At 46.2% G+C, this 25,226-nt stretch overlaps 1 protein-coding gene across 1 annotated transcript in view; it reads left to right on the top strand.

Moving 5' to 3' along the window:
* LOC135054736 (oocyte zinc finger protein XlCOF6-like) overlaps nucleotides 1–25,226 on the top strand; it is a 184,742-nt gene that overhangs the window by 71,192 nt on the left and 88,324 nt on the right. Inside the window, exon 4 of the mRNA XM_063958030.1 lies at nucleotides 1,680–2,678. Within this exon, the coding sequence (XP_063814100.1) occupies nucleotides 1,680–2,678 (999 nt within the window). The remainder of the gene's footprint in view (nucleotides 1–1,679; nucleotides 2,679–25,226) is intronic.

The following is a 25,226-nucleotide window of genomic DNA, read 5'->3' as shown; positions in this document are numbered from 1 at the left end:
TTTCCTATGTAATTTTTACCACAAGGACATACAATCATATATATTATAAACTTTGTGGTGCATGTAACTCGGTGTCTGATTTCATACTTCCTACCACTATGTGGATGTGAGAAAAATTTTCCCACCATCAACGCACTACATGTAACACAGTTAAGGCACCTAAAGCATCCTTTTTTAAGGGTCATGAAGCTGCTTTGCATACTCTGATGGGATTGAAGACCCGTAATATCGGTTTTCATCACCCAGTCCCTGATGTTGCGTCCGCGTGTATAACATGGCATAATAGTAGTATTGCCCAAATTAAGATCATGGTCAGTGGCCACTATAGGCCATAACTTCTTTGCTGAATGGATCACAGCTCCACTTGCAGTACTATAATGATTAACCCAGGGCATCCTGCTGGATTCTTGTTTGGCAGTCCTGGAATGTAGCAGAGACTCCCTACTGCATCCCAAGGCTCGTGCTTTGGCCTTCAATAGTAGTTCCATATCATACCCTCTACTGTTAAATTTGCGAACCATGTCATCTATCTGAACTGCTGCTTGCTCATGATTACTACAAATCCTAATAGCACGCAGGAACTGCGAATAGAGTAACCCAAATTTCGGGGGCCTGGGATGAAAGCTCCGTGCATGGAGCAATGTATTCCTATCCGTCAACTTACTGTATAATTCAGTGGAAATTTTACCATGCTTGATCATCACCTTAACGTCTAGATAATTAACTGTATCAGAGCTGATATTATACGTAAATTTAACCGGATGATCTGATCCATTATGTTCTTCCAATAACTGGATGAGGCATCCCGTCCCCCTGACCAGATCATGAACAGATCATCGCTATATCTTACATAAAAATAGATATGCTCATTGAAGGAACAATTATTAAAAAATATGTCCTGTTCGACCATAAACATGTAAGCATTTGCGTACGACGGGGCCACACTGGACCCCATCACACACCCAGATGTTTGCAAATAAAATTTCCCATCAAAGAGGAAAAAATTGCACTTCAAAACCATTTCTAACAGCTCCAAAAAAAAATTCAACCGCAGGACCTTTATATAAAGCGTAACCCGTTATCAGCCTTTTAACAGCCAATAAACCTTGCTCATTGGGAATAACTGTATAAAGGCTAGAGATGTCAATACTACTCAACAGGCTACCCGGTTTGATGTCACCCAATGACACCCAATTACTGCTAATGATGGTCCTGCCTTGAGCTTTGGAAAATAACTGAATTGCCTGAGCCAGGGATATAGGGTACTGGCCCGTTGCACTCTGGGAGGCCAAAAGCTTTTGATCGTTGGTGCCAATCCGCTGATGCTACCTCATATCCCAATGTTTATCCTGTGGATACTGTGGACTTAGGAGTGATCGACAGTAAGTCTACCATAACTACGTATTTTATTGCTACCTATGTGTCCAGCTGCAGAACTTCAATTAGTTGTAAACACAAGTCAAGAACTTTCTGCAACAGATCTGTAATGTTAAAAGACTGTTTTCAGGTTGCAAATTCATATTATTTTCGTTATAGATATATACATATACAGATATGTATCTGTGATAATGCTTCCTGGTGTAAAAACAAGATATCCATTTCTTTGCATTTGTTTTATTTCCAGCACAATGACACAAAAGAAGGAATAACTCTGATGGATATCCCATTTTGTTTTTTAGATTTGAAAATAGAAGATGACATCATCCCAGGAAATTCTCCAGAAGAAAGCAGCATTACTCCAAATATACATTTAGTCCATCACAGTGCGGATACATCACCTGATCCCTCCGATAATGAGGAATGTTCCGCTGATGAATCTGATATTGGTACATATAGAACAACCCGCAAAGTATTTGCCTGTTCTGAATGTGATAAGCGTTTTCCATGTAATTCACTGAAATTAAGGCATCAGATAACTCACTCAGATGAGAGGCCGTTTCCATGCACAGAGTGCAGGAAATGTTTTAAACGGAAAGGACAGCTTGTTATACATCAGAGAACTCACACAGGGGAGAAGCCGTATCCATGTTCTGAATGTAGGAAATGTTTTAGAAATAAATCAGGTCTTATTGAACATCAGAGAACTCACACAGGGGTGAAGCAGTTTCCATGTTCTGAATGTGGGAAATGTTTTACATATAAATCATGTCTTGTCATACATCAGAGAATTCACACAGGTGAGATGCCGTTTCCATGTTCTGATTGTGGGAAATGTTTTAAACATAAATCAAGTCTTCTTATACATCAGAGATCTCACACAGCTGAGATGCCATTTCCATGCTCTGAGTGTGGGAAAGGTTTTGCAAACAATTCAAGTCTTGTTGCACATCAGAGAACTCACACAGGGGAGAAACCGTTTTCATGTTCTGAGTGCGAGAAATGTTTTGCATTTAAAGCAGCGCTTGTTAAGCATCAGAGAACTCACACGGGGGAGAAGCCATTTTTATGCTCCGAGTGTGGGAAATATTTTGCACAAAGAGGAGGTCTTCGTGTGCATCGGAGAGCTCACACAGGGAAGCCGTATCCATGCTCTGAGTGTGGGAAATGTTTTTCAAATAAATCAGAACTTGATAGACATCAGCTAAGCCACACAGTTGAGAAGCCGTTTCCGTGTTCTGAGTGTGGGAAAAGTTTTATAGATAAATCAAACCTTAAGAGACATCAGCTAAGCCACACAGGTGAGAAGCAGTATCCGTGTTCTGAGTGTGACAAAAGTTATACACGTAAACATCATCTTGTTAAACACCAGAAAATCCATACACAAGAATAATGGGATATGGATAAGGGAATACACAAAATGGAAGCTGGATGTCAGTTTGTCTATTGCTTAATAGAAACTGTTGCTTTAAATGTGATTCTTATATATTTGCAGAAACTTTGATTTTAGTAGCAATTAAGGAAATTAGTTTAGCTGTACAGTATTTCATAGACTGTGGTTAGATATTATCCTATAGAAAAAGGAAGTCTAAAGTATGTTGAAGGTAAAAGTATATTTCTGCAGCGGGGTACACTGTGATTCCACAGGGAATTACATTGTGGTGTAGAGTTGGATCTTGATCCGAGGCACCAACAGGCTAAAGCTTTGACTGTTCCCAGGATGCACTGCACCACCTCCTCTATATCCCCGCCTCCAGACACAGGAGCTCAGCTCAGTTTATAAGTTGGTGCCTGCAGTGCAGACAGCTAACAGGGAAGGCTGCGTTAGGCAGCCCTGAAAAGAGCTTTTCTGAGAAGAAAGAAGACTTCAAGGGCCGCAGCATAGGCACTTGGTGCTATATGTCATAGTGACATATCGTGTTGCGGATCCCTCACCTCAACCAGGGCGCTATATACTCCCGCGCCCTGGTTGCCTGGTACTTACAGCAGAGGTGCTCCGGTCTCATCAGGCACACACACACCGCCGCTGCTTTCCTGGATCGCGTGGCCGCACGATAGGGAGGAGGTAAGAGGGTTCCCCAGGCGGGACCCGCCGAAATCGTGATCTGGTCGCGGTCTCCGGAGACGGACCACGCAGCTGGCGTGGACACTGTGGCCGTGCAGGGACCCCACTATATCCACCAGGCCAAGGAGCACAGGTCGGATTTACTAAAATCCATTTAGTACAAGCTCCAGAGTACCCGGTGGTGAAGTCCAGCAGAGAGGACAAGGTGCTGACCTGTAGCCCCTCCCCCAGCCCCAGGCGCCATCTACAGCAGATGTTTCCGCCCTGGAGCTGCATCTCTCTCTCCCTCACTCCCTGTTAGCGTTTGGGCGCCATTACACAGAGCAGCGCTGATTCTGGGACTGCTGGGCACTGTCTCCTCTGTAAAGCCGCCTGCCTCATCAGCACTGTGCATTTACAGGACACTTAAGTATTCTACGTGTCGTTTAGATAGTGTTAGTTAAGAACAAGTGCATAACTACAGGAATATTTAGTACAAGTATTCTGTGATATACATCCAGTGTTTACTGTGCATTGTTATATCTGTATACATACATAGCTTTACTTAGTATTGCTAGTCCAGTGCAGTTTTATTGTTGTGTGTAATAATTTCTGCATTATACATGTGACTGTGTGTGCCTATAGCTGCTGTGTGGTTCCTATTCGGTGTATCTCACACATATTTCTATTACTATATTCTGTACCCTGAAGGGGGCTAAGTGCATGAGGGTCCAATATATATAGTGTTTTACAGGATATACTGTTTGGTATTTTTCTCTGTGTATTTCAGTCACCTTATACCACTTAAATCCTCTGTTTGTGATCTGTATTTGCAATCACACTCCACAGTGGTTTTTTGTCAGGTACTGTGTCTGGCTTTATTGTACTGTTACGCCCTGGGACTACATTCTCCAATAATGTCTGCATCACAGGGTGGGAGATTCGTGGCTGATCCCGAGTCATGCAGTGCTGACGCATCGGATTTATCTGAGGAAAATATTCCAGTTGAGGGTCCAGGAATTGGGGGTTCTGTCCCCCTCAGTCAGCCTGCAGCATCGGTGGAACACCAAAACCCACCTTGGGCTGCTTTTTCAAATTTACTGACTATGCTAGTAACGAGACTTGCGCCCCATGTGGGACCTCATGTGCCTGTACAATCACATATTGTCCCTGTTGTAAATCCACCATGGGTGGATACTCTGTCGACTCAGTTACAGCAGTTAAATCAGTCTCTGGTCAAACAAAAGCCTGACCTTCGCCCTCCTAGGACCAAAGGGTCATCTAAGCGGGCCATTTCTTCCTCACAATCCACGCATATTTCCGATACGTCATCCGATGAAGATGGCGTATATACTGATCCATCAGACACTGATGCAGATGCTTCTGATGGGGACTCTACAACACAGGTGGATGTTCCTGACCTCTTGGAGGCTATCAAACTGATTCTTCAGATTGATGATGAAACTGAACCTCCAGATACGTCTAAGAAACCTGATAAGTTCAAACATCAGAAGGTTACTAAATTAGTCTTACCACATTCTGACCATTTAGTTGACGTACGTCAGGAATCCTGGGAGTCTCCAGGAAAGAAGTTCTCCCTGTCTAAAAAGATGCTAGCTCATTATCCCCTCACTGCAGAGTTAAATAAAAATAGGGAAACAGCACCTCTGGTGGACTCGCATATCGCACGTCTTGTGTCTTCTACTCTGCCTGTTGCTACCGTCACCTCTCTGAAGGAACCGACGGATAAGCGTGTGGAGGGTTACTTGAAGTCTATTTACACTCTTGCAGGTGCTGTACATAGACCTACTATAGCAGCTTCTTGGACTGCAAAAGCTATTGAAGCCTGGGTTCAAGAAATTGAGGCAGAACCACCTCTGGATTTTTCTGATAATGCCAGTGTCTTTCATATATTACCACAACCTCTCATTTACATTCAGGAGGGGGCCTCTGATGCCGGTGTGCTGGCAGCCAAAGCGTCTACTACGTCCATTTTGGATCCCCGGATTCTGTGATTGCAGTCCTGGTCTGTGGATCTGGACTCTAAAAACACCTTGGAGGTGATCCCTTTTAAGGGAAACCTCCTTTTTGGGGAAGATCTGAACAAGATTGTTGCTGACTTAGCGTCTGCTAAGACTGCATGTCTGCTGAGTACTAATCCTTCGGCTCCGAAGGCTAAGAGAACCACCTTTCGTTCCTTTCGACCTCCAAGTAAAGCAAGGGGTCAGGCGTACCCGAAACAGGCTTGCACTTCCAAAACCTCTAAGCCCAAACCTAAACGTTCCTGGGCTGCCCGTCAGCCTGCTTCCAAACCAGACAAGCCTGCTGCATGACGGCCTGGGGGGACCCTACAGTAGGAGGCCGACTTCTGCGGTTCGCCCAGGTATGGTTACAGACCATTTCAGACGCCTTGGTGAGGGAAGTCACTCAAGGATACGCCATCTCTTTCAAGACACATCCCCCTCGCCAGTTTTGCTCGGGAAATATCCCTTCGGATCCGTTGAAAGCAAGAACTCTACATTTGGTGGTACAATCCCTCCTGGACAGAGAGAGGCAGGGGGTACTATTCAACGTTGTTCCTAGTTCCGAAACCAAATGAATCCTCCCGACCCATTCTCAACCTCAAGTCTTTGAACAAATGTTTGGAGGTATCCAAATTCTTGATGGTAACTCTTCACTCTATTGTTCTGGCTTTGGAGTCCAAGGACTATATGGTATCCCTAGACATTCAGGATGCTTACCTACAATTACCTATTGCCATGTTGCATCTGAAATATGTGCCGTTTGCTATTGGCAGCCTACATTATCAATTCTAAGCCTTGCCTTTTGGACTAACCACGGCTCCACAGATCTTCACCAAGGTCCTGGCGGTCGTGACGGCCCTACTCTGCCATCAGAGTATCATGATCCTGCCGTATCTGGACAACTTGTTGATTCTGGCGAACTCCCCAGAGGTTCTCCTCCGACATCTGTAACTGACGGTCCAATTCCTACAAGCCCACGGGTGACTCATCAACTGGAAGAAATCCTCCCTGGTCCCTGCTCAGTGCATGGTGCACCTGGGGGCATTACTAGAAACACAATCAACGGTTGTTCTTGTCTCCGGAGAAGGTCCTGAAACTTCTGGACAGGATAAGATGCTTGCTCTCTCGCCCACGAGTGTCGATACAGTCGGCGATGCAAGTACTAGGCCTCATGGTGTCGGCTTTCGACACGGTAGAGTATGTTCAATTTCATTCTCGCCCTCTGCAGTGGTTAATCCTTTCCAAGTGGGACGGCCTGCCTCACCGGATCAGGTCTCACATGATTTACTTGACTCTGGAAGTTCGTCTGTCTCTGAGCTGGTGGCTCCAGGACCAACGATTGAGCAGGGGTCTTCTTTTCTGGATCTCCAACTGGGTCCTCCTAATGACGGATACCAGTCTGGGGGTTGGAGTGCAGTGTTGGAGCAACACTCTCTTCAGGGTCGGTGGACCAAGGAGGAATCTCTCCTCCCGATTAAATATTCTGGAGTTGCCGGCAGTGTTCAATGCTCTGAAGCTTGCCCTGCCTCTGGTACAGAACTGGCCGGTTCAAGTGCAGTCGGACATTGCCACCACGATGCCGTACATAAATCACCAAGGCGGCACTCAAAGCTGCAGGGCAATGTTGAAAGTGTCAAAGATTCTTCAATGGGCGGAACGCCATCTGCCAGCCATATCGGCAGTGTCCCTTTCTGGGGGTCCTCAACTGGGAAGCAGACTTCCTCAGTCGTCGGGATGTACACGCTGGAGAGTGGAGCCTTCATCCAGAAGTATTTCAACTCCTAGTGGACAAGTGGGGCCTACCAGATGTAGATCTGATGGCGTCTCGACACAATCATAAGGTTCCGGTCTTCGGAGCAAGGACAAGGGATCCTCAAGCAGCATTTGTGGATGCACTGGCAATTCCATTAAACTTTCGGCTGCTGTACGTGTTCCCTTCGGTGTCACTCCTGCTCAGAATAAGGAAGTTCAAGCAAGAAGGAGGACTACTACTTCTACTCGCTCCAGCGTGGCCCAGACGGCATTGGTTCTCAGACCTGCAGAGTCTCTCGATAGAGCGTCCTCTTCTACTTGTGCAACGCCCAGACCTCGTTCAGGGCCCTTGTGTCTACCAGGATATGTCCAGACTGGCTTTGACGGCGTGGCTCTTGAAGCTTTAGTCTTGAGGGCCAAAGTATTTTCTGAGGTGGTCATTTACACAATGTTGAAAGCCCGTAAACCGGCTTCGGCTCGGATTTATTATAGGGTCTGGAATCTTCACTTGGTGTGCGGCTAAGAATTAAGATTATACATATAAGTTCAGTACTGCCAAACTTTTGGCTTTTCTGCAACAGGGCCTGGACTTAGGCCTTTGTCTGGCCTCCCTCAAGGTACATATTTCAGTCTTGTCGATTTGGTTTCAGAGAAAAATTGTGTCTCTGCCTGACATTCATACTTTCACTCGGGGCGTTTTATCGATTCAACCTCCCTATGGGGATCATTCTGACCCGATCGCACGCTGCAGTTTTTCACAGCGTAGCGATCGGGTCAGAACTGTGCCGGCGCATGGCCGCCCGTCGCTTCGCTACGATCGCCTCTGCCTGATTGACAGGCAGAGGCAGTCGATGGGTGGGAGGGGGCGAAACGGCGGTGTTTGGCTGCTGTTTCATGGGCCGCTTCGGGCCGGGTAACAATGAGTTGCTCCCGGCCAGCACGCTAAAGCTGCGCTGTCCGGGACCTACTCTTGAAGTGCAAAGGCATCGCCACTGTGCAATGCCTTTGCACTTCTGTGAGGGGGGGCCGGACTGACGTGGGGCGGGCTAGCCCTGTGCTGGGCGTCCCCCTGCATGTCAGGGAAGAAGTCGAAGATGTGCTAAATTTAGCACAGCTACTATCAACTCGGATTGACCCCCTATGTCCCTCCTGTGGCTCCTTGGGATTTATCTGTTGTTTTGGATGCCCTACAAGAGTCTCTGTTTGAACCTCTTGAGTCTGTGGACCTTAAATTGCTTACGCTTAAGGTCTTGTTTTTGCTGGCTATTGCCTCTGCTAGAAGGGTTTCTGACTTGTGTGCCTTATCCTGTCAGACACCCTTTCTGATTTTTCACCGCGACCGTGCAGTTCTTAGAACTCGCCCTGGTTATCTACCTAAGGTGGTGTCGTCTTTCCACCTTACCCAAGAGATTGTGATTCCGGCCTTTATCTCTCCTGGTTTGTCCTCCAAAGAACGGTCTTTGGATGTGGTACGGGCTCTCTGTATATATGTGAAGAGAACTGCCTCTCTTAGGAGATCTGATTCTCTCTTTGTCCTTTTTGGTTTTCACAAATGTGGCTGGCCTGCGAATAAGCAAACCTTGGCCAGATGGATTAGAATGGTGATTGCACAAGCTTATGCGCAGGCTGAACTTCCAGCTCCTGCTACTATCGAGGCCCATTCTACTCGGTCTGTTGGACCTTCTTGGGCGGACTGCGGTGATGCGTCCCTAGAACAATTGTGCAAAGCGGCTGCATGGTCCTCAGTGAACACGTTCATTAAGTTCTATGCCTTTGATACTTCTGCCTCCCAGGATGCTTCCTTTAGACACCGGGTTCTTGTGCCCGCTACAGTTCGTCCCCTCCCATGAGGAACTGCTTTAGGACATCCCCGATGTAATTCCCTGTGTACCCCGCTGCAGAAAAGGAGATTTATGGTAAGACTTACCATTTGTTAAATCTCTTTTTGCGAGGTATACTGTATTCCGCAGGGCGCCTACCCTGACGCACTTAGCTTCTTTGGGTTTGTATGGCATTAGCCGCTGGTACCTTCTCCTGTTGTGAGAATGTGGTTCTCTGTGGCTACTAACTACTGTTGTCTCTTTTACCTGCTACTGCATTGGACTGGTTAACAAAACTGAGCTCCAGTGCCTGGAGGCGGGGATATAGAGGAGGCGGTGCAGTGCATCCTGGGAACAGTCATAGCTTGTTGGTGACTTGGATCACGATCCAACTCTACACCCCGATGTAATTCCCTTGGAATCCAGTGTACCTTGCAGAAAGAGATTTAACAATGGTAAGTCTTACACAAGATGCTTAGCTAATTAATTGGAAATCCTATAAGGGGGTATATAAATGATAATATATTCTGATATTTGAAATGTAATTGGTATATGTATATGATTGGCCTGTTGATTTGATTGGTTTATGTAATACTGTCATTAAAGTATATAAGATTACATACATTATGTATGTGTGCAGTTCACAATTGATTAATACTGTGATCTCCTGTGTACGTTACACAAAATAAATCTACAAAGAGACTTCATTTTTCTTAAATTTCTTATTGATGCGATATCATTTGCAATACCTGAGAGATGATAGACATGAAACAGGCCAGCTGCATTACCCTGAAAATAAAAAGCACATATGTTGGCATGAATATAATATACTCGTATCATATATTGTCATCACTGAGATATGGGGGTTACTTAGTATGAGCTATGGGAGATGGTTCATCAATTGCTGGTTATCTCACCAGAGGTTATTTTTATGAAGCTATGAAAATATGTATGTATATATGTACAAGTTCGGACGCAAGCTGAGATTACGCGAACACTTTGGGGACTCTGGTGATAACAATAGATCACCTTTCCGCCCACCCTCCACGTACGACCCTCCTTCTTCCAATCCAAGTATTAAGACTTATATCCGCCTTGTAGAACAGGATCTTCACACCTGTACACCCACTAAGACCTTTGACAACTTATCTAGACAGGAAAGGCAGGCACTTGAGATATTAAGAAAAGACACCTCATTAGTTGTCAGACCTGCAGACAAAGGGGGAGCCTTTGTTGTACAAGATTGGGTTGACTACAACAATGAGATCTGCAGACAACTATCTGACACCACCACTTATACACACTGTGACACAAACCCGATACCAAATTTCAAACGTAACGTAGACTCCATACTACAACAAAGCCTTGAAGCCAAGTGGATTGACAAGCAGACCTTTGACTACCTGACGGTCGCTCACCCCGTATGTCCTATTATTTATACTCTACCCAAAGTCCATAAAGCACTCTCAAACCCACCGGGTAGGCCGATCATATCGGCACGCCACTCATTGTTGCAACCACTGGCAATATATGTGGACTCTTTTTTGCAACAAATAGTGCAACAGAATGATAGCTATATACGGGACTCCATGGACTTCCTCAATAAACTCTCCTGTACGCCACGAATTAATGGGGACATCCGGCTCGCTACTATGGATGTATGTTCTCTCTACACAATTATCCCACACGTAGACGGTCTACGAGCCTTGAAGAATGCCCTTACAGCGGATCCCCCAGCGAACACACCAATTGACTTTATCATTCAACTGGCTGAGGCAGTCCTGAAGCTTAACCACTTCTATCTCGACAAGTACTATATACAGCGCTCAGGGACCGCTATGGGTTCGAACTTGGCACCAGCGTACGCCAATATTTTTATGGCGGCATACGAGAATAGATACATCTTGCCAGCATTTGGAGAACATATCCTGATGTATAAACGCTTTATCAACGACATTTTCATCATGTGGACAGGTACCACAGACGGTTTCTACCAGATGGTAAAGACACTAAATGGACTAGAGCATCCGGTAAGGTTCACCTCACAGATTGACGACCATCAGATCAACTTTCTGGATATCACAGTGACTATCAAAGAGGGAGTGATCAGTACCTCGCTATACCGAAAACCTACCGATAGGAATACCCTTCTGTTGTCCACTAGCCAACATCCACCAGCACTCAAAGAACATTTACCCATCTCACAATTCCTGAGGGTCATGAGGAATAACACTGATACCACCCAGATGGAACTACAGCTGCAGGAAATGTCGAAGAGATTCCAAGAACGCGGCTACACCAGTGGATGCATACGACGCTGTCTGAAGAAAGCACATACAAGATTCCGAACCCCGGAGACACTAAGAAGCACTGAGCAGAAACCGGACCGAATGGTATTTACAACAACCTTTGATGCGCATTCAAAGAAGATCAGTAGTGCCCTGCGGAAAAGATGGCCAATTATCTCTTCTGATAACAAACTCAAGCTGAAACACACTAAACCACCCATGATGGCATACAGAAAAGCGCCTAACCTCAAACAGTTGCTATTAAGACCCACAGGATGCCCATCTGCACCGATTAGGACAACTTGGCTACAGGAGCAGAAGCCAGGTTGCTTCAAATGCAGCGGTTGTACCACTTGTAGGAGTATGATAACTGGCTCCACTTTTCCCCACCCACACACGGGACGTCTCATCAAGATTAAGTATAAACTTCACTGTCTCATGGACCACGTCATATATATACTTACCTGTCCCTGTGGACTTTATTATGTCGGTATGACTGCCAGGCGTTTTCGTCACAGGATGGGCGAATCATAGGACGACCATTCATCAGGCGATTACCTCCAAAACAACAGATCAACCAGTACCAAGACATTTTTTGTTACACCAACACCAAGTATCCAATCTTCGGTGCAAAATAATTGATTGGGTTCCCCCTCTTACACGGGGGGGTGACCGTGGTTTGGCACTTAGGAAGAAAGAGAGCTACTGGATCCACCGCCTGGACACTATCTCCCCACGTGGGATGAATGAAAACAACCCCCTATCCATATTTCTCAAGTAATGTAAGAGTCCTATGACTTGACTGAGTAATATGTAGTGGCTGATCCCGAGTCATGCAGTGCTGACGCATCGGATTTATCTGAGGAAAATATTCCAGTTGAGGGTCCAGGAATTGGGGGTTCTGTCCCCCTCAGTCAGCCTGCAGCATCGGTGGAACACCAAAACCCACCTTGGGCTGCTTTTTCAAATTTACTGACTATGCTAGTAACGAGACTTGCGCCCCATGTGGGACCTCATGTGCCTGTACAATCACATATTGTCCCTGTTGTAAATCCACCATGGGTGGATACTCTGTCGACTCAGTTACAGCAGTTAAATTAGTCTCTGGTCAAACAAAAGCCTGACCTTCGCCCTCCTAGGACCAAAGGGTCATCTAAGCGGGCCATTTCTTCCTCACAATCCACGCATATTTCCGATACGTCATCCGATGAAGATGGCGTATATACTGATCCATCAGACACTGATGCAGATGCTTCTGATGGGGACTCTACAACACAGGTGGATGTCCCTGACCTCTTGGAGGCTATCAAACTGATTCTTCAGATTGATGATGAAACTGAACCTCCAGATACGTCTAAGAAACCTGATAAGTTCAAACATCAGAAGGTTACTAAATTAGTCTTACCACATTCTGACCATTTAGTTGACGTACGTCAGGAATCCTGGGAGTCTCCAGGAAAGAAGTTCTCCCTGTCTAAAAAGATGCTAGCTCATTATCCCCTCACTGCAGAGTTAAATAAAAATAGGGAAACAGCACCTCTGGTGGACTCGCATATCGCACGTCTTGTGTCTTCTACTCTGCCTGTTGCTACCGTCACCTCTCTGAAGGAACCGACGGATAAGCGTGTGGAGGGTTACTTGAAGTCTATTTACACTCTTGCAGGTGCTGTACATAGACCTACTATAGCAGCTTCTTGGACTGCAAAAGCTATTGAAGCCTGGGTTCAAGAAATTGAGGCAGAACCACCTCTGGATTTTTCTGATAATGCCAGTGTCTTTCATATATTACCACAACTTCTCATTTACATTCAGGAGGGGGCCTCTGATGCCGGTGTGCTGGCAGCCAAAGCGTCTACTACGTCCATTTTGGATCGCCGGATTCTGTGATTGCAGTCCTGGTCTGTGGATCTGGACTCTAAAAACACCTTGGAGGTGATCCCTTTTAAGGGAAACCTCCTTTTTGGGGAAGATCTGAACAAGATTGTTGCTGACTTAGCGTCTGCTAAGACTGCATGTCTGCTGAGTACTAATCCTTCGGCTCCGAAGGCTAAGAGAACCACCTTTCGTTCCTTTCGACCTCCAAGTAAAGCAAGGGGTCAGGCGTACCCGAAACAGGCTTGCACTTCCAAAACCTCTAAGCCCAAACCTAAACGTTCCTGGGCTGCCCATCAGCCTGCTTCCAAACCAGACAAGCCTGCTGCATGACGGCCTGGGGGGACCCTACAGTAGGAGGCCGACTTCTGCGGTTCGCCCAGGTATGGTTACAGACCATTTCAGACGCCTTGGTGAGGGAAGTCACTCAAGGATACGCCATCTCTTTCAAGACACATCCCCCTCGCCAGTTTTGCTCGGGAAATATCCCTTCGGATCCGTTGAAAGCAAGAACTCTACATTTGGTGGTACAATCCCTCCTGGACAGAGAGAGGCAGGGGGTACTATTCAACGTTGTTCCTAGTTCCGAAACCAAATGAATCCTCCCGACCCATTCTCAACCTCAAGTCTTTGAACAAATGTTTGGAGGTATCCAAATTCTTGATGGTAACTCTTCACTCTATTGTTCTGGCTTTGGAGTCCAAGGACTATATGGTATCCCTAGACATTCAGGATGCTTACCTACAATTACCTATTGCCATGTTGCATCTGAAATATGTGCCGTTTGCTATTGGCAGCCTACATTATCAATTCTAAGCCTTGCCTTTTGGACTAACCACGGCTCCACAGATCTTCACCAAGGTCCTGGCGGTCGTGACGGCCCTACTCTGCCATCAGAGTATCATGATCCTGCCGTATCTGGACAACTTGTTGATTCTGGCGAACTCCCCAGAGGTTCTCCTCCGACATCTGTAACTGACGGTCCAATTCCTACAAGCCCACGGGTGACTCATCAACTGGAAGAAATCCTCCCTGGTCCCTGCTCAGTGCATGGTGCACCTGGGGGCATTACTAGAAACACACAATCAACGGTTGTTCTTGTCTCCGGAGAAGGTCCTGAAACTTCTGGACAGGATAAGATGCTTGCTCTCTCGCCCACGAGTGTCGATACAGTCGGCGATGCAAGTACTAGGCCTCATGGTGTCGGCTTTCGACACGGTAGAGTATGTTCAATTTCATTCTCGCCCTCTGCAGTGGTTAATCCTTTCCAAGTGGGACGGCCTGCCTCACCGGATCAGGTCTCACATGATTTACTTGACTCTGGAAGTTCGTCTGTCTCTGAGCTGGTGGCTCCAGGACCAACGATTGAGCAGGGGTCTTCTTTTCTGGATCTCCAACTGGGTCCTCCTAATGACGGATACCAGTCTGCGGGGTTGGAGTGCAGTGTTGGAGCAACACTCTCTTCAGGGTCGGTGGACCAAGGAGGAATCTCTCCTCCCGATTAAATATTCTGGAGTTGCCGGCAGTGTTCAATGCTCTGAAGCTTGCCCTGCCTCTGGTACAGAACTGGCCGGTTCAAGTGCAGTCGGACATTGCCACCACGATGCCGTACATAAATCACCAAGGCGGCACTCAAAGCTGCAGGGCAATGTTGAAAGTGTCAAAGATTCTTCAATGGGCGGAACGCCATCTGCCAGCCATATCGGCAGTGTCCCTTTCTGGGGGTCCTCAACTGGGAAGCAGACTTCCTCAGTCGTCGGGATGTACACGCTGGAGAGTGGAGCCTTCATCCAGAAGTATTTCAACTCCTAGTGGACAAGTGGGGCCTACCAGATGTAGATCTGATGGCGTCTCGACACAATCATAAGGTTCCGGTCTTCGGAGCAAGGACAAGGGATCCTCAAGCAGCATTTGTGGATGCACTGGCAATTCCATTAAACTTTCGGCTGCTGTACGTGTTCCCTTCGGTGTCACTCCTGCTCAGAATAAGGAAGTTCAAGCAAGAAGGAGGACTACTACTTCTACTCGCTCCAGCGTGGCCCAGACGGCATTGGTTCTCAGACCTGCAGAGTCTCTCGATAGAGCGTCCTCTTCTACTTGTGCAACGCCCAGACCTCGTTCAGGGCCCTTGTGTCTACCAGGATATGTCCAGACTGGCTTTGACGGCGTGGCTCTTGAAGCTTTAGTCTTGAGGGCCAAAGTATTTTCTGAGGTGGTCATTTACACAATGTTGAAAGCCCGTAAACCGGCTTCGGCTCGGATTTATTATAGGGTCTGGAATCTTCACTTGGTGTGCGGCTAAGAATTAAGATTATACATATAAGTTCAGTACTGCCAAACTTTTGGCTTTTCTGCAACAGGGCCTGGACTTAGGCCTTTGTCTGGCCTCCCTCAAGGTACATATTTCAGTCTTGTCGATTTGGTTTCAGAGAAAAATTGTGTCTCTGCCTGACATTCATACTTTCACTCGGGGCGTTTTATCGATTCAACCTCCCTATGGGGATCATTCTGACCCGATCGCACGCTGCAGTTTTTCACAGCGTAGCGATCGGGTCAGAACTGTGCCGGCGCATGGCCGCCCGTCGCTTCGCTACGATCGCCTCTGCCTGATTGACAGGCAGAGGCAGTCGATGGGTGGGAGGGGGCGAAACGGCGGTGTTTGGCTGCTGTTTCATGGGCCGCTTCAGGCCGGGTAACAATGAGTTGCTCCCGGCCAGCACGCTAAAGCTGCGCTGTCCGGGACCTACTCTTGAAGTGCAAAGGCATCGCCACTGTGCAATGCCTTTGCACTTCTGTGAGGGGGGGCCGGACTGACGTGGGGCGGGCTAGCCCTGTGCTGGGCGTCCCCCTGCATGTCAGGGAAGAAGTCGAAGATGTGCTAAATTTAGCACAGCTACTATCAACTCGGATTGACCCCCTATGTCCCTCCTGTGGCTCCTTGGGATTTATCTGTTGTTTTGGATGCCCTACAAGAGTCTCTGTTTGAACCTCTTGAGTCTGTGGACCTTAAATTGCTTACGCTTAAGGTCTTGTTTTTGCTGGCTATTGCCTCTGCTAGAAGGGTTTCTGACTTGTGTGCCTTATCCTGTCAGACACCCTTTCTGATTTTTCACCGCGACCGTGCAGTTCTTAGAACTCGCCCTGGTTATCTACCTAAGGTGGTGTCGTCTTTCCACCTTACCCAAGAGATTGTGATTCCGGCCTTTATCTCTCCTGGTTTGTCCTCCAAAGAACGGTCTTTGGATGTGGTACGGGCTCTCTGTATATATGTGAAGAGAACTGCCTCTCTTAGGAGATCTGATTCTCTCTTTGTCCTTTTTGGTTTTCACAAATGTGGCTGGCCTGCGAATAAGCAAACCTTGGCCAGATGGATTAGAATGGTGATTGCACAAGCTTATGCGCAGGCTGAACTTCCAGCTCCTGCTACTATCGAGGCCCATTCTACTCGGTCTGTTGGACCTTCTTGGGCGGACTGCGGTGATGCGTCCCTAGAACAATTGTGCAAAGCGGCTGCATGGTCCTCAGTGAACACGTTCATTAAGTTCTATGCCTTTGATACTTCTGCCTCCCAGGATGCTTCCTTTAGACACCGGGTTCTTGTGCCCGCTACAGTTCGTCCCCTCCCATGAGGAACTGCTTTAGGACATCCCCGATGTAATTCCCTGTGTACCCCGCTGCAGAAAAGGAGATTTATGGTAAGACTTACCATTTGTTAAATCTCTTTTTGCGAGGTATACTGTATTCCGCAGGGCGCCTACCCTGACGCACTTAGCTTCTTTGGGTTTGTATGGCATTAGCCGCTGGTACCTTCTCCTGTTGTGAGAATGTGGTTCTCTGTGGCTACTAACTACTGTTGTCTCTTTTACCTGCTACTGCATTGGACTGGTTAACAAAACTGAGCTCCAGTGCCTGGAGGCGGGGATATAGAGGAGGCGGTGCAGTGCATCCTGGGAACAGTCATAGCTTGTTGGTGACTTGGATCACGATCCAACTCTACACCCCGATGTAATTCCCTTGGAATCCAGTGTACCTTGCAGAAAGAGATTTAACAATGGTAAGTCTTACACAAGATGCTTAGCTAATTAATTGGAAATCCTATAAGGGGGTATATAAATGATAATATATTCTGATATTTGAAATGTAATTGGTATATGTATATGATTGGCCTGTTGATTTGATTGGTTTATGTAATACTGTCGTTAAAGTATATAAGATTACATACATTATGTATGTGTGCAGTTCACAATTGATTAATACTGTGATCTCCTGTGTACGTTACACAAAATACATCTACAAAGAGACTTCATTTTTCTTAAATTTCTTATTGATGCGATATCATTTGCAATACCTGAGAGATGATAGACATGAAACAGGCCAGCTGCATTACCCTGAAAATAAAAAGCACATATGTTGGCATGAATATAATATACTCGTATCATATATTGTCATCACTGAGATATGGGGTTACTTAGTATGAGCTATGGGAGATGGTTCATCAATTGCTGGTTATCTCACCAGAGGTTATTTTTATGAAGCTATGAAAATATGTATGTATATATGTACAAGTTCGGACGCAAGCTGAGATTACGCGAACACTTTGGGGACTCTGGTGATAACAATAGATCACCTTTCCGCCCACCCTCCACGTACGACCCTCCTTCTTCCAATCCAAGTATTAAGACTTATATCCGCCTTGTAGAACAGGATCTTCACACCTGTACACCCACTAAGACCTTTGACAACTTATCTAGACAGGAAAGGCAGGCACTTGAGATATTAAGAAAAGACACCTCATTAGTTGTCAGACCCGCAGACAAAGGGGGAGCCTTTGTTGTACAAGATTGGGTTGACTACAACAATGAGATCTGCAGACAACTATCTGACACCACCACTTATACACACTGTGACACAAACCCGATACCAAATTTCAAACGTAACGTAGACTCCATACTACAACAAAGCCTTGAAGCCAAGTGGATTGACAAGCAGACCTTTGACTACCTGACGGTCGCTCACCCCGTATGTCCTATTATTTATACTCTACCCAAAGTCCATAAAGCACTCTCAAACCCACCGGGTAGGCCGATCATATCGGCACGCCACTCATTGTTGCAACCACTGGCAATATATGTGGACTCTTTTTTGCAACAAATAGTGCAACAGAATGATAGCTATATACGGGACTCCATGGACTTCCTCAATAAACTCTCCTGTACGCCACGAATTAATGGGGACATCCGGCTCGCTACTATGGATGTATGTTCTCTCTACACAATTATCCCACACGTAGACGGTCTACGAGCCTTGAAGAATGCCCTTACAGCGGATCCCCCAGCGAACACACCAATTGACTTTATCATTCAACTGGCTGAGGCAGTCCTGAAGCTTAACCACTTCTATCTCGACAAGTACTATATACAGCGCTCAGGGACCGCTATGGGTTCGAACTTGGCACCAGCGTACGCCAATATTTTTATGGCGGCATACGAGAATAGATACATCTTGCCAGCATTTGGAGAACATATCCTGATGTATAAACGCTTTATCAACGACATTTTCATCATGTGGACAGGTACTACAGACGGTTTCTACCAGATGGTAAAGACACTAAATGGACTAGAGCATCCGGTAAGGTTCACCTCACAGATTGACGACCATCAGATCAACTTTCTGGATATCACAGTGACTATCAAAGAGGGAGTGATCAGTACCTCGCTATACCGAAAACCTACCGATAGGAATACCCTTCTGTTGTCCACTAGCCAACATCCACCAGCACTCAAAGAACATTTACCCATCTCACAATTCCTGAGGGTCATGAGGAATAACACTGATACCACCCAGATGGAACTACAGCTGCAGGAAATGTCGAAGAGATTCCAAGAACGCGGCTACACCAGTGGATGCATACGACGCTGTCTGAAGAAAGCACATACAAGATTCCGAACCCCGGAGACACTAAGAAGCACTGAGCAGAAACCGGACCGAATGGTATTTACAACAACCTTTGATGCGCATTCAAAGAAGATCAGTAGTGCCCTGCGGAAAAGATGGCCAATTATCTCTTCTGATAACAAACTCAAGCTGAAACACACTAAACCACCCATGATGGCATACAGAAAAGCGCCTAACCTCAAACAGTTGCTATTAAGACCCACAGGATGCCCATCTGCACCGATTAGGACAACTTGGCTACAGGAGCAGAAGCCAGGTTGCTTCAAATGCAGCGGTTGTACCACTTGTAGGAGTATGATAACTGGCTCCACTTTTCCCCACCCACACACGGGACGTCTCATCAAGATTAAGTATAAACTTCACTGTCTCATGGACCACGTCATATATATACTTACCTGTCCCTGTGGACTTTATTATGTCGGTATGACTGCCAGGCGTTTTCGTCACAGGATGGCGAATCATAGGACGACCATTCATCAGGCGATTACCTCCAAAACAACAGATCAACCAGTACCAAGACATTTTTTGTTACACCAACACCAAGTATCCAATCTTCGGTGCAAAATAATTGATTGGGTTCCCCCTCTTACACGGGGGGTGACCGTGGTTTGGCACTTAGAAAGAAAGAGAGCTACTGGATCCACCGCCTGGACACTATCTCCCCACGTGGGATGAATGAAAACAACCCCATATCCATATTCCTCAAGTAATGTAAGAGTCCTATGGCTTGACTGAGTAATATGTAGGACGTACCGCTGTGCAGGAGGACAAACTGGCATGACTTTATCCACTGGGGACTATCCTCATAAGTGGATTTATACTGTTAACCTCTTACGAACGGTATGATGAACTTATATTATCACCTAATGAGTGTGTGGTAGTGACATCATTAATTGGTGTCAGCTACCAAGATGGGACACACTGGTATCATTGCGTCTATGTCCCGCCGAAAGACAGTGTGACTCTGCAGGAATTTGTTGTGTTTTTTTGCCAATCATCATGATTGTAAAAACACTATGTGTATTATTATTATACCTAGTCTGTTTAATCACTAATCTAACCAGTCTGCACTTGTATATATTATGTATATAATAGAATTATAATTGTGTTTTGGGATTACTACTAGCAACTACCAGGTCTCCGATATGCCCCTTCAATAAGCTGGTATATATGTGACCAGCATATTGTTACTTATGCAGGTGTTAGATTGTATAGCAACGCTATATAGGTCATTGCTACTTCCGGCATTACCGGGAGTCATTGAGTGGTGATACGCCGTTGCCTAGTTACTTTTGACACTATAAACTCATGTGATGCGGTGGGAACAGGCCTAGCGGCGTTACCATGGTAACCTAGTACCGGAAATGCTGTATTGGCTGTGATTAATTGCTATGCATGTTGCTATGGTTACCTATGATGCGCTTAGAACACGCCTAACCGTGGTTACCGCCACTTCCGGAATTACCGGAAGTCATGTATAGGCTTTGGATTTGCACTATAACCGTAGATGCCAAAATTCACTAATATCCGCCATAATATCAATACCTATAGGTACCCAACCGCATCTCCCACTATTGGTTAAGCTTTGTGAAGCAGTTTTTGTTGTAACTTCCGTGGACGAGCGCCGACGCAACGTCACTTCCGGTCTCGACCGGAAGTGACGTAACCGGACGCGCCCGGCCGATTAGAGTTTACTAATTTACATATGGGCATATATAGGGGACCTGGGAGGCATATTGCAATGCTCCTGGTTCCATGTTCAATACTCTGATGACGCTGTAACTATGCTGGATTATTTACTGATTTGCAACTACCTTGAAAAAGGTCCCAGCAAGGGACCGAAACGTTGGTGAGCCCTTTCAATTTCTGTTTGTTATGGACATTTGAGGAACCATTATTATAATTTTTGAATAAAAAAATTTTTTTTGGCATTTATTAAGCAAGACTGGAGAGTGCTATCTGTCTTCCACCCCGGTGGATGTACTCTGTATTGTACTATGAGTCTGACCCTATATTGGGCCGGGCTTTGATTGGCACCCCAGCAGCTACCTGTGTTGGGTGAGAGTGCGGGACTTCCCTGTTTTATATATATATATATATATATATATATATATATATATAAAGCACTATTCCACGGCACAACCTATTCCTAGATTTGGGGTGCAACACGGTTTGTTCCCACAGTGTAGAAATCACAGGGGCTCTGCACTCACTATATTAACTAACAATAATAATAATCAGTGGCGTTTTTAGTTAATGTATCAATGCACCTATATAAGCAAAGCCACCCATAAATAAGGACCCAGTGGCCTATCATTAGTTGGTATCAAACATATTTATTCTTGATAAGATCACATACAGGCTGTAAAATTAATTCTTACAGTATTTATAAAAGCGGTCAGAAAATGCAATATCGCTAATTCGGGAGATGGTATCGATTCCTGGCACCACCCTTACGGGTGTGAGCTGAAGGCAGGATCCACACAGCACATGGACAACAGTATCTCAATACCCTACACGTTTCATCCGTACAGATGGACTTCTTCAGGGGTACAAGACAGAGGAAAACATACAACAGCAGAAGATATGTCACAGGCTGTTCTCAGGTTTGCATTTACTCGTATGGTCACTATAACAACAAGCAGTGATTCCTAGAGCAAATTAGGAGAGGTCCTAACTGTTCTCAGGTAATGGTGGTGTGAGGGGTAATACTCAGACTGCTTTCAGCATAACACTAAGCCAAAAAGAGACCAGCACGCCATCAGGTATATAGTATAAAGTGCTAAATATTAATGAAGTAGCAGCAAACAAGTTACAGCATCAAAACTTCCAGTGTGGAGTAACAAGGACACTAAGTAGACAAAAGTCATTGCCCCGCTTCCCACACAAATTAAATGGTGTGCTTCCGTAGCAGACGTGTTCGTGAGGGTATAAAACGGGTAGAGGGGCACTGATTGATCATTTGCTAGCTAAATGGCTTGCTGGAAGGAGCTAACTGAGGCATCGTAGGCTGCGTGATGTCATGTTTCCAGGGCGATACTGGATTGGTATACAGAGAATTCAGTAACCCGGATGGACTGGCCAGCCGAGTCCAGGTCTTAACCCCACTGAGAACCTCTAGGACGACTTGAAGTGATGGGTGCTTCCCATGCTTAGTATCCCGGGTTCGTTTCCCAAAGTGCGAATGCATGTTAATTTTTTCCTGACACTGTATGAATTTTTTTTATTTATGTATCAATTGTTCTATACTGTACCTTCACATTCAATACAAGTATGCACACAAGTTTTCATAAAACAGGGCAAAGATGCAGGCGCGTTTCTACTGTAAAATAAATAGCGGCTACGAATATAAGGTTCTGTGCAACGTACGGTACACATACAATTCTGTAGCTGGCCAGACTCAATTGAAATGGCTACTACCCGTGACCCCTTGCCTCGTGGAAGCCCTCAGCTGTGGAGCCAGTGACGGCATAGGTTTTGAAGGCTTCAGGGCAATGCTGAAGGAGTGTCTGAATCCCCTAGCTAAAATCCACAGGGGTGATAAGGATAAGCGAGCAAGCGCTTTGCACATTTCGATACACTAGACTCAATCGCATAGCAGACTGACAAAATGGCAGCCGCCCGTGATCCCTTGCCCCGGAGAAGCCGTCAGCTATGGAGCCAGCGAAGGCATACATTTTGCAAGTTACACGGCAATGCTGAAGGAGCGTCTGAATCCCCTAGCTAAAATACACATGGGTGATAGGGATAAGCAAACTCTATGCACATTACGATACACTGGACTCGACCGACCGCTTAGCAAACTTACAAAATGGCTGCCGCTCGTGATCCCTTGCCCCGTGGAAGCTGTCAGCTATGGAGCCAGCAGCGGCATAGGTTTTGTAGGCTTCAGGGCAATGCTGAAGGAGCATCTGAATCCCTTAGCTAAAATACACAGGGGTGATAAGGATAAGCGAGCTCTGTGTATATTACGATACACCAGACATGATCGCATAGCAATTTGACAAAATGGCTGCCACCTGTAATTCCTTGCCCCGTGGAAGCCGTCCACTATGGAGCCAACGACGGCGTACAGTAAGCTGTGCAAGTTACACGGCAATGCTGAAGGAGCGTCTGAATCCCATAGCTAAAATACACAGGGGCAATGAGTTCCCATAGAATGATCCATTAGTAAATATAGTGTATACAGACGCAAAACAAGGCGTTTAAGCTACAGTACATTGAAGTCAGGGATACAGTACAGTATGTGAGCGGCCAAGTCCTGTAGCCATTAGGGCATAATCTAAAACCAATGGCAACGGATCACTACTTACTGTACATTTAGACATGAGCTTGTGTATCTGTCATGAGGCGTGCGCATGCCTTTTTTTCCCGACACACTATTTTATTTATATTGTAATATACTGTATTGTAACTTTACATTCAATAGAAATACTGTGCACACAGGTTTTTCATGAATCGGGGCAATGCTGCAGGAGCGTCTCATTACGCTATCTAAAATACACCACAACTATGGGTGGGGATACAGTAAGTTTGTCCTGTCACCATAAGCTGTCTGCTGTACTGTACAGTACAGCAGATTTGCGTCTGGAATGTATTTGTGTGTTTGTGGAAAAGACTGCACAGTACTGCACATGGAGCATTTTCTTTACTGATCCATTTATTTATTTTTTTCTTCACACTGTACACTGAACCTTTAGTGCACCTCTTTTTTGCTTTGCATCATGTGCTGTTTGGGGCATAGTTTTTAAAAGTGCCATCCTGTATGCTACTGCAGTGCCACTCCTAGATGTGCCAGGTGTTTGTACTGCACACTTGTGTCGCTTAGCTTAGCCATCCAGCAACCTCAGTGCAACCTTTAGGCCTAAAAACAATATTGTGAGGTGTTCAGAATAGATTGGAAATTAATGCTACTGAGGTTGTTAGGCGCGGCGGCCCTCACCGGCGGCCGACCGTTGACTAGGCAACTGTCCCGGTGCGTCACGGCCGACGCGCCAACTCCTGCCCCCGCATGGCACCTATCAACGCTAGGACGCCGTGCGCTCTTAGCCGCATGGCGCCTAGCAATGCTGGGACGCCGTGCGCGCTGGGCGCCGGAACCTTAGCAAGGGGACGCCACAGGCAAACCGCGTTCCCCGTTGCTACCCATCAACCATCCACCTGTCAGCTCTGGGTCGTGCAGCAGGGCAGCTGCACAACATTACCAATTGAGCTTTACTGCAGCTATTGGAGGGCTTCCTGTTATATTCTCCCTTAGTGCCTGACACAGACGCCGGTGATAGCTTCCTGTATGCTGTTCCTGCCCTGCAGTATTCCTTGTCCAAGCGTGCTGTTATCTGATCGATTCTGTTCCCTGTGGTCCTGAGTCCTGGTGTGCGGAAGCCGGTTGTGGGAGTCTTGCCAGTTCTCCAGTCGATTGTTACCTGTGCCTGTCACCTCGGGGTTCTCGTTCATTTGGGTTACTCTCCCGGTGTCGTGAGTAGCGGCTTCTGCCACGTCTTGTGGCGCCTAGGCCGCTGTATTCTTTAGTTATACTAGTTACTGGTGTTTATGCAGAGGTTTCCGCCCTAACTGTCCTCCCCGGTACACGACGGTGCCGTGTAGGGTGTGGACAGTAGTACCTTTGTTGCCCGTTTCCTTTGGTGGCGTGCCGCACATACGTTTAGTTGTTTTTTTAGTAGCCCGTAGCTCTGAGTTTACTTTAGTTAGAGGGTCCCCTTGTTATCATCCCGTCTCTGTTCATGCCTTGTCTCATATCAAGACCTGGAGGCATCAGAGTTGGGCAGACCTAATCCGCCCTTCAAACGCAGCTGCCGTAGGCCCAAGAACACATAGTCTCGCAGGCGTAAACTGACCACGCGGGTGAAACAACGGAGGTAGGGTCCCAGGGGTTACTGTCATTCCTTGTCCTAATTATAGCATCACGTTCCTGTGCTTGGGACTTATCAACTCAATAACTCATGTTCTAAGCACAAAGAACATTATCACCGGCCTCAACAAAAAAAAAAGAAAAAAGAGAGGGTTTTGTTTTTTTTTTTTTGGGTGGCCTTGAAATTCGGTCCTCATGAATCCGGCAGTATTAGGATCGAATCCT

This window comes from Pseudophryne corroboree, chromosome 3 (genome assembly GCF_028390025.1).
Source record: "Pseudophryne corroboree isolate aPseCor3 chromosome 3, aPseCor3.hap2, whole genome shotgun sequence".
Lineage (NCBI taxonomy): Eukaryota > Metazoa > Chordata > Amphibia > Anura > Myobatrachidae > Pseudophryne > Pseudophryne corroboree.
The sequence above is the reverse complement of the archived record's forward strand: the minus strand, read 5'-3'. Positions and strand labels throughout refer to the sequence as shown.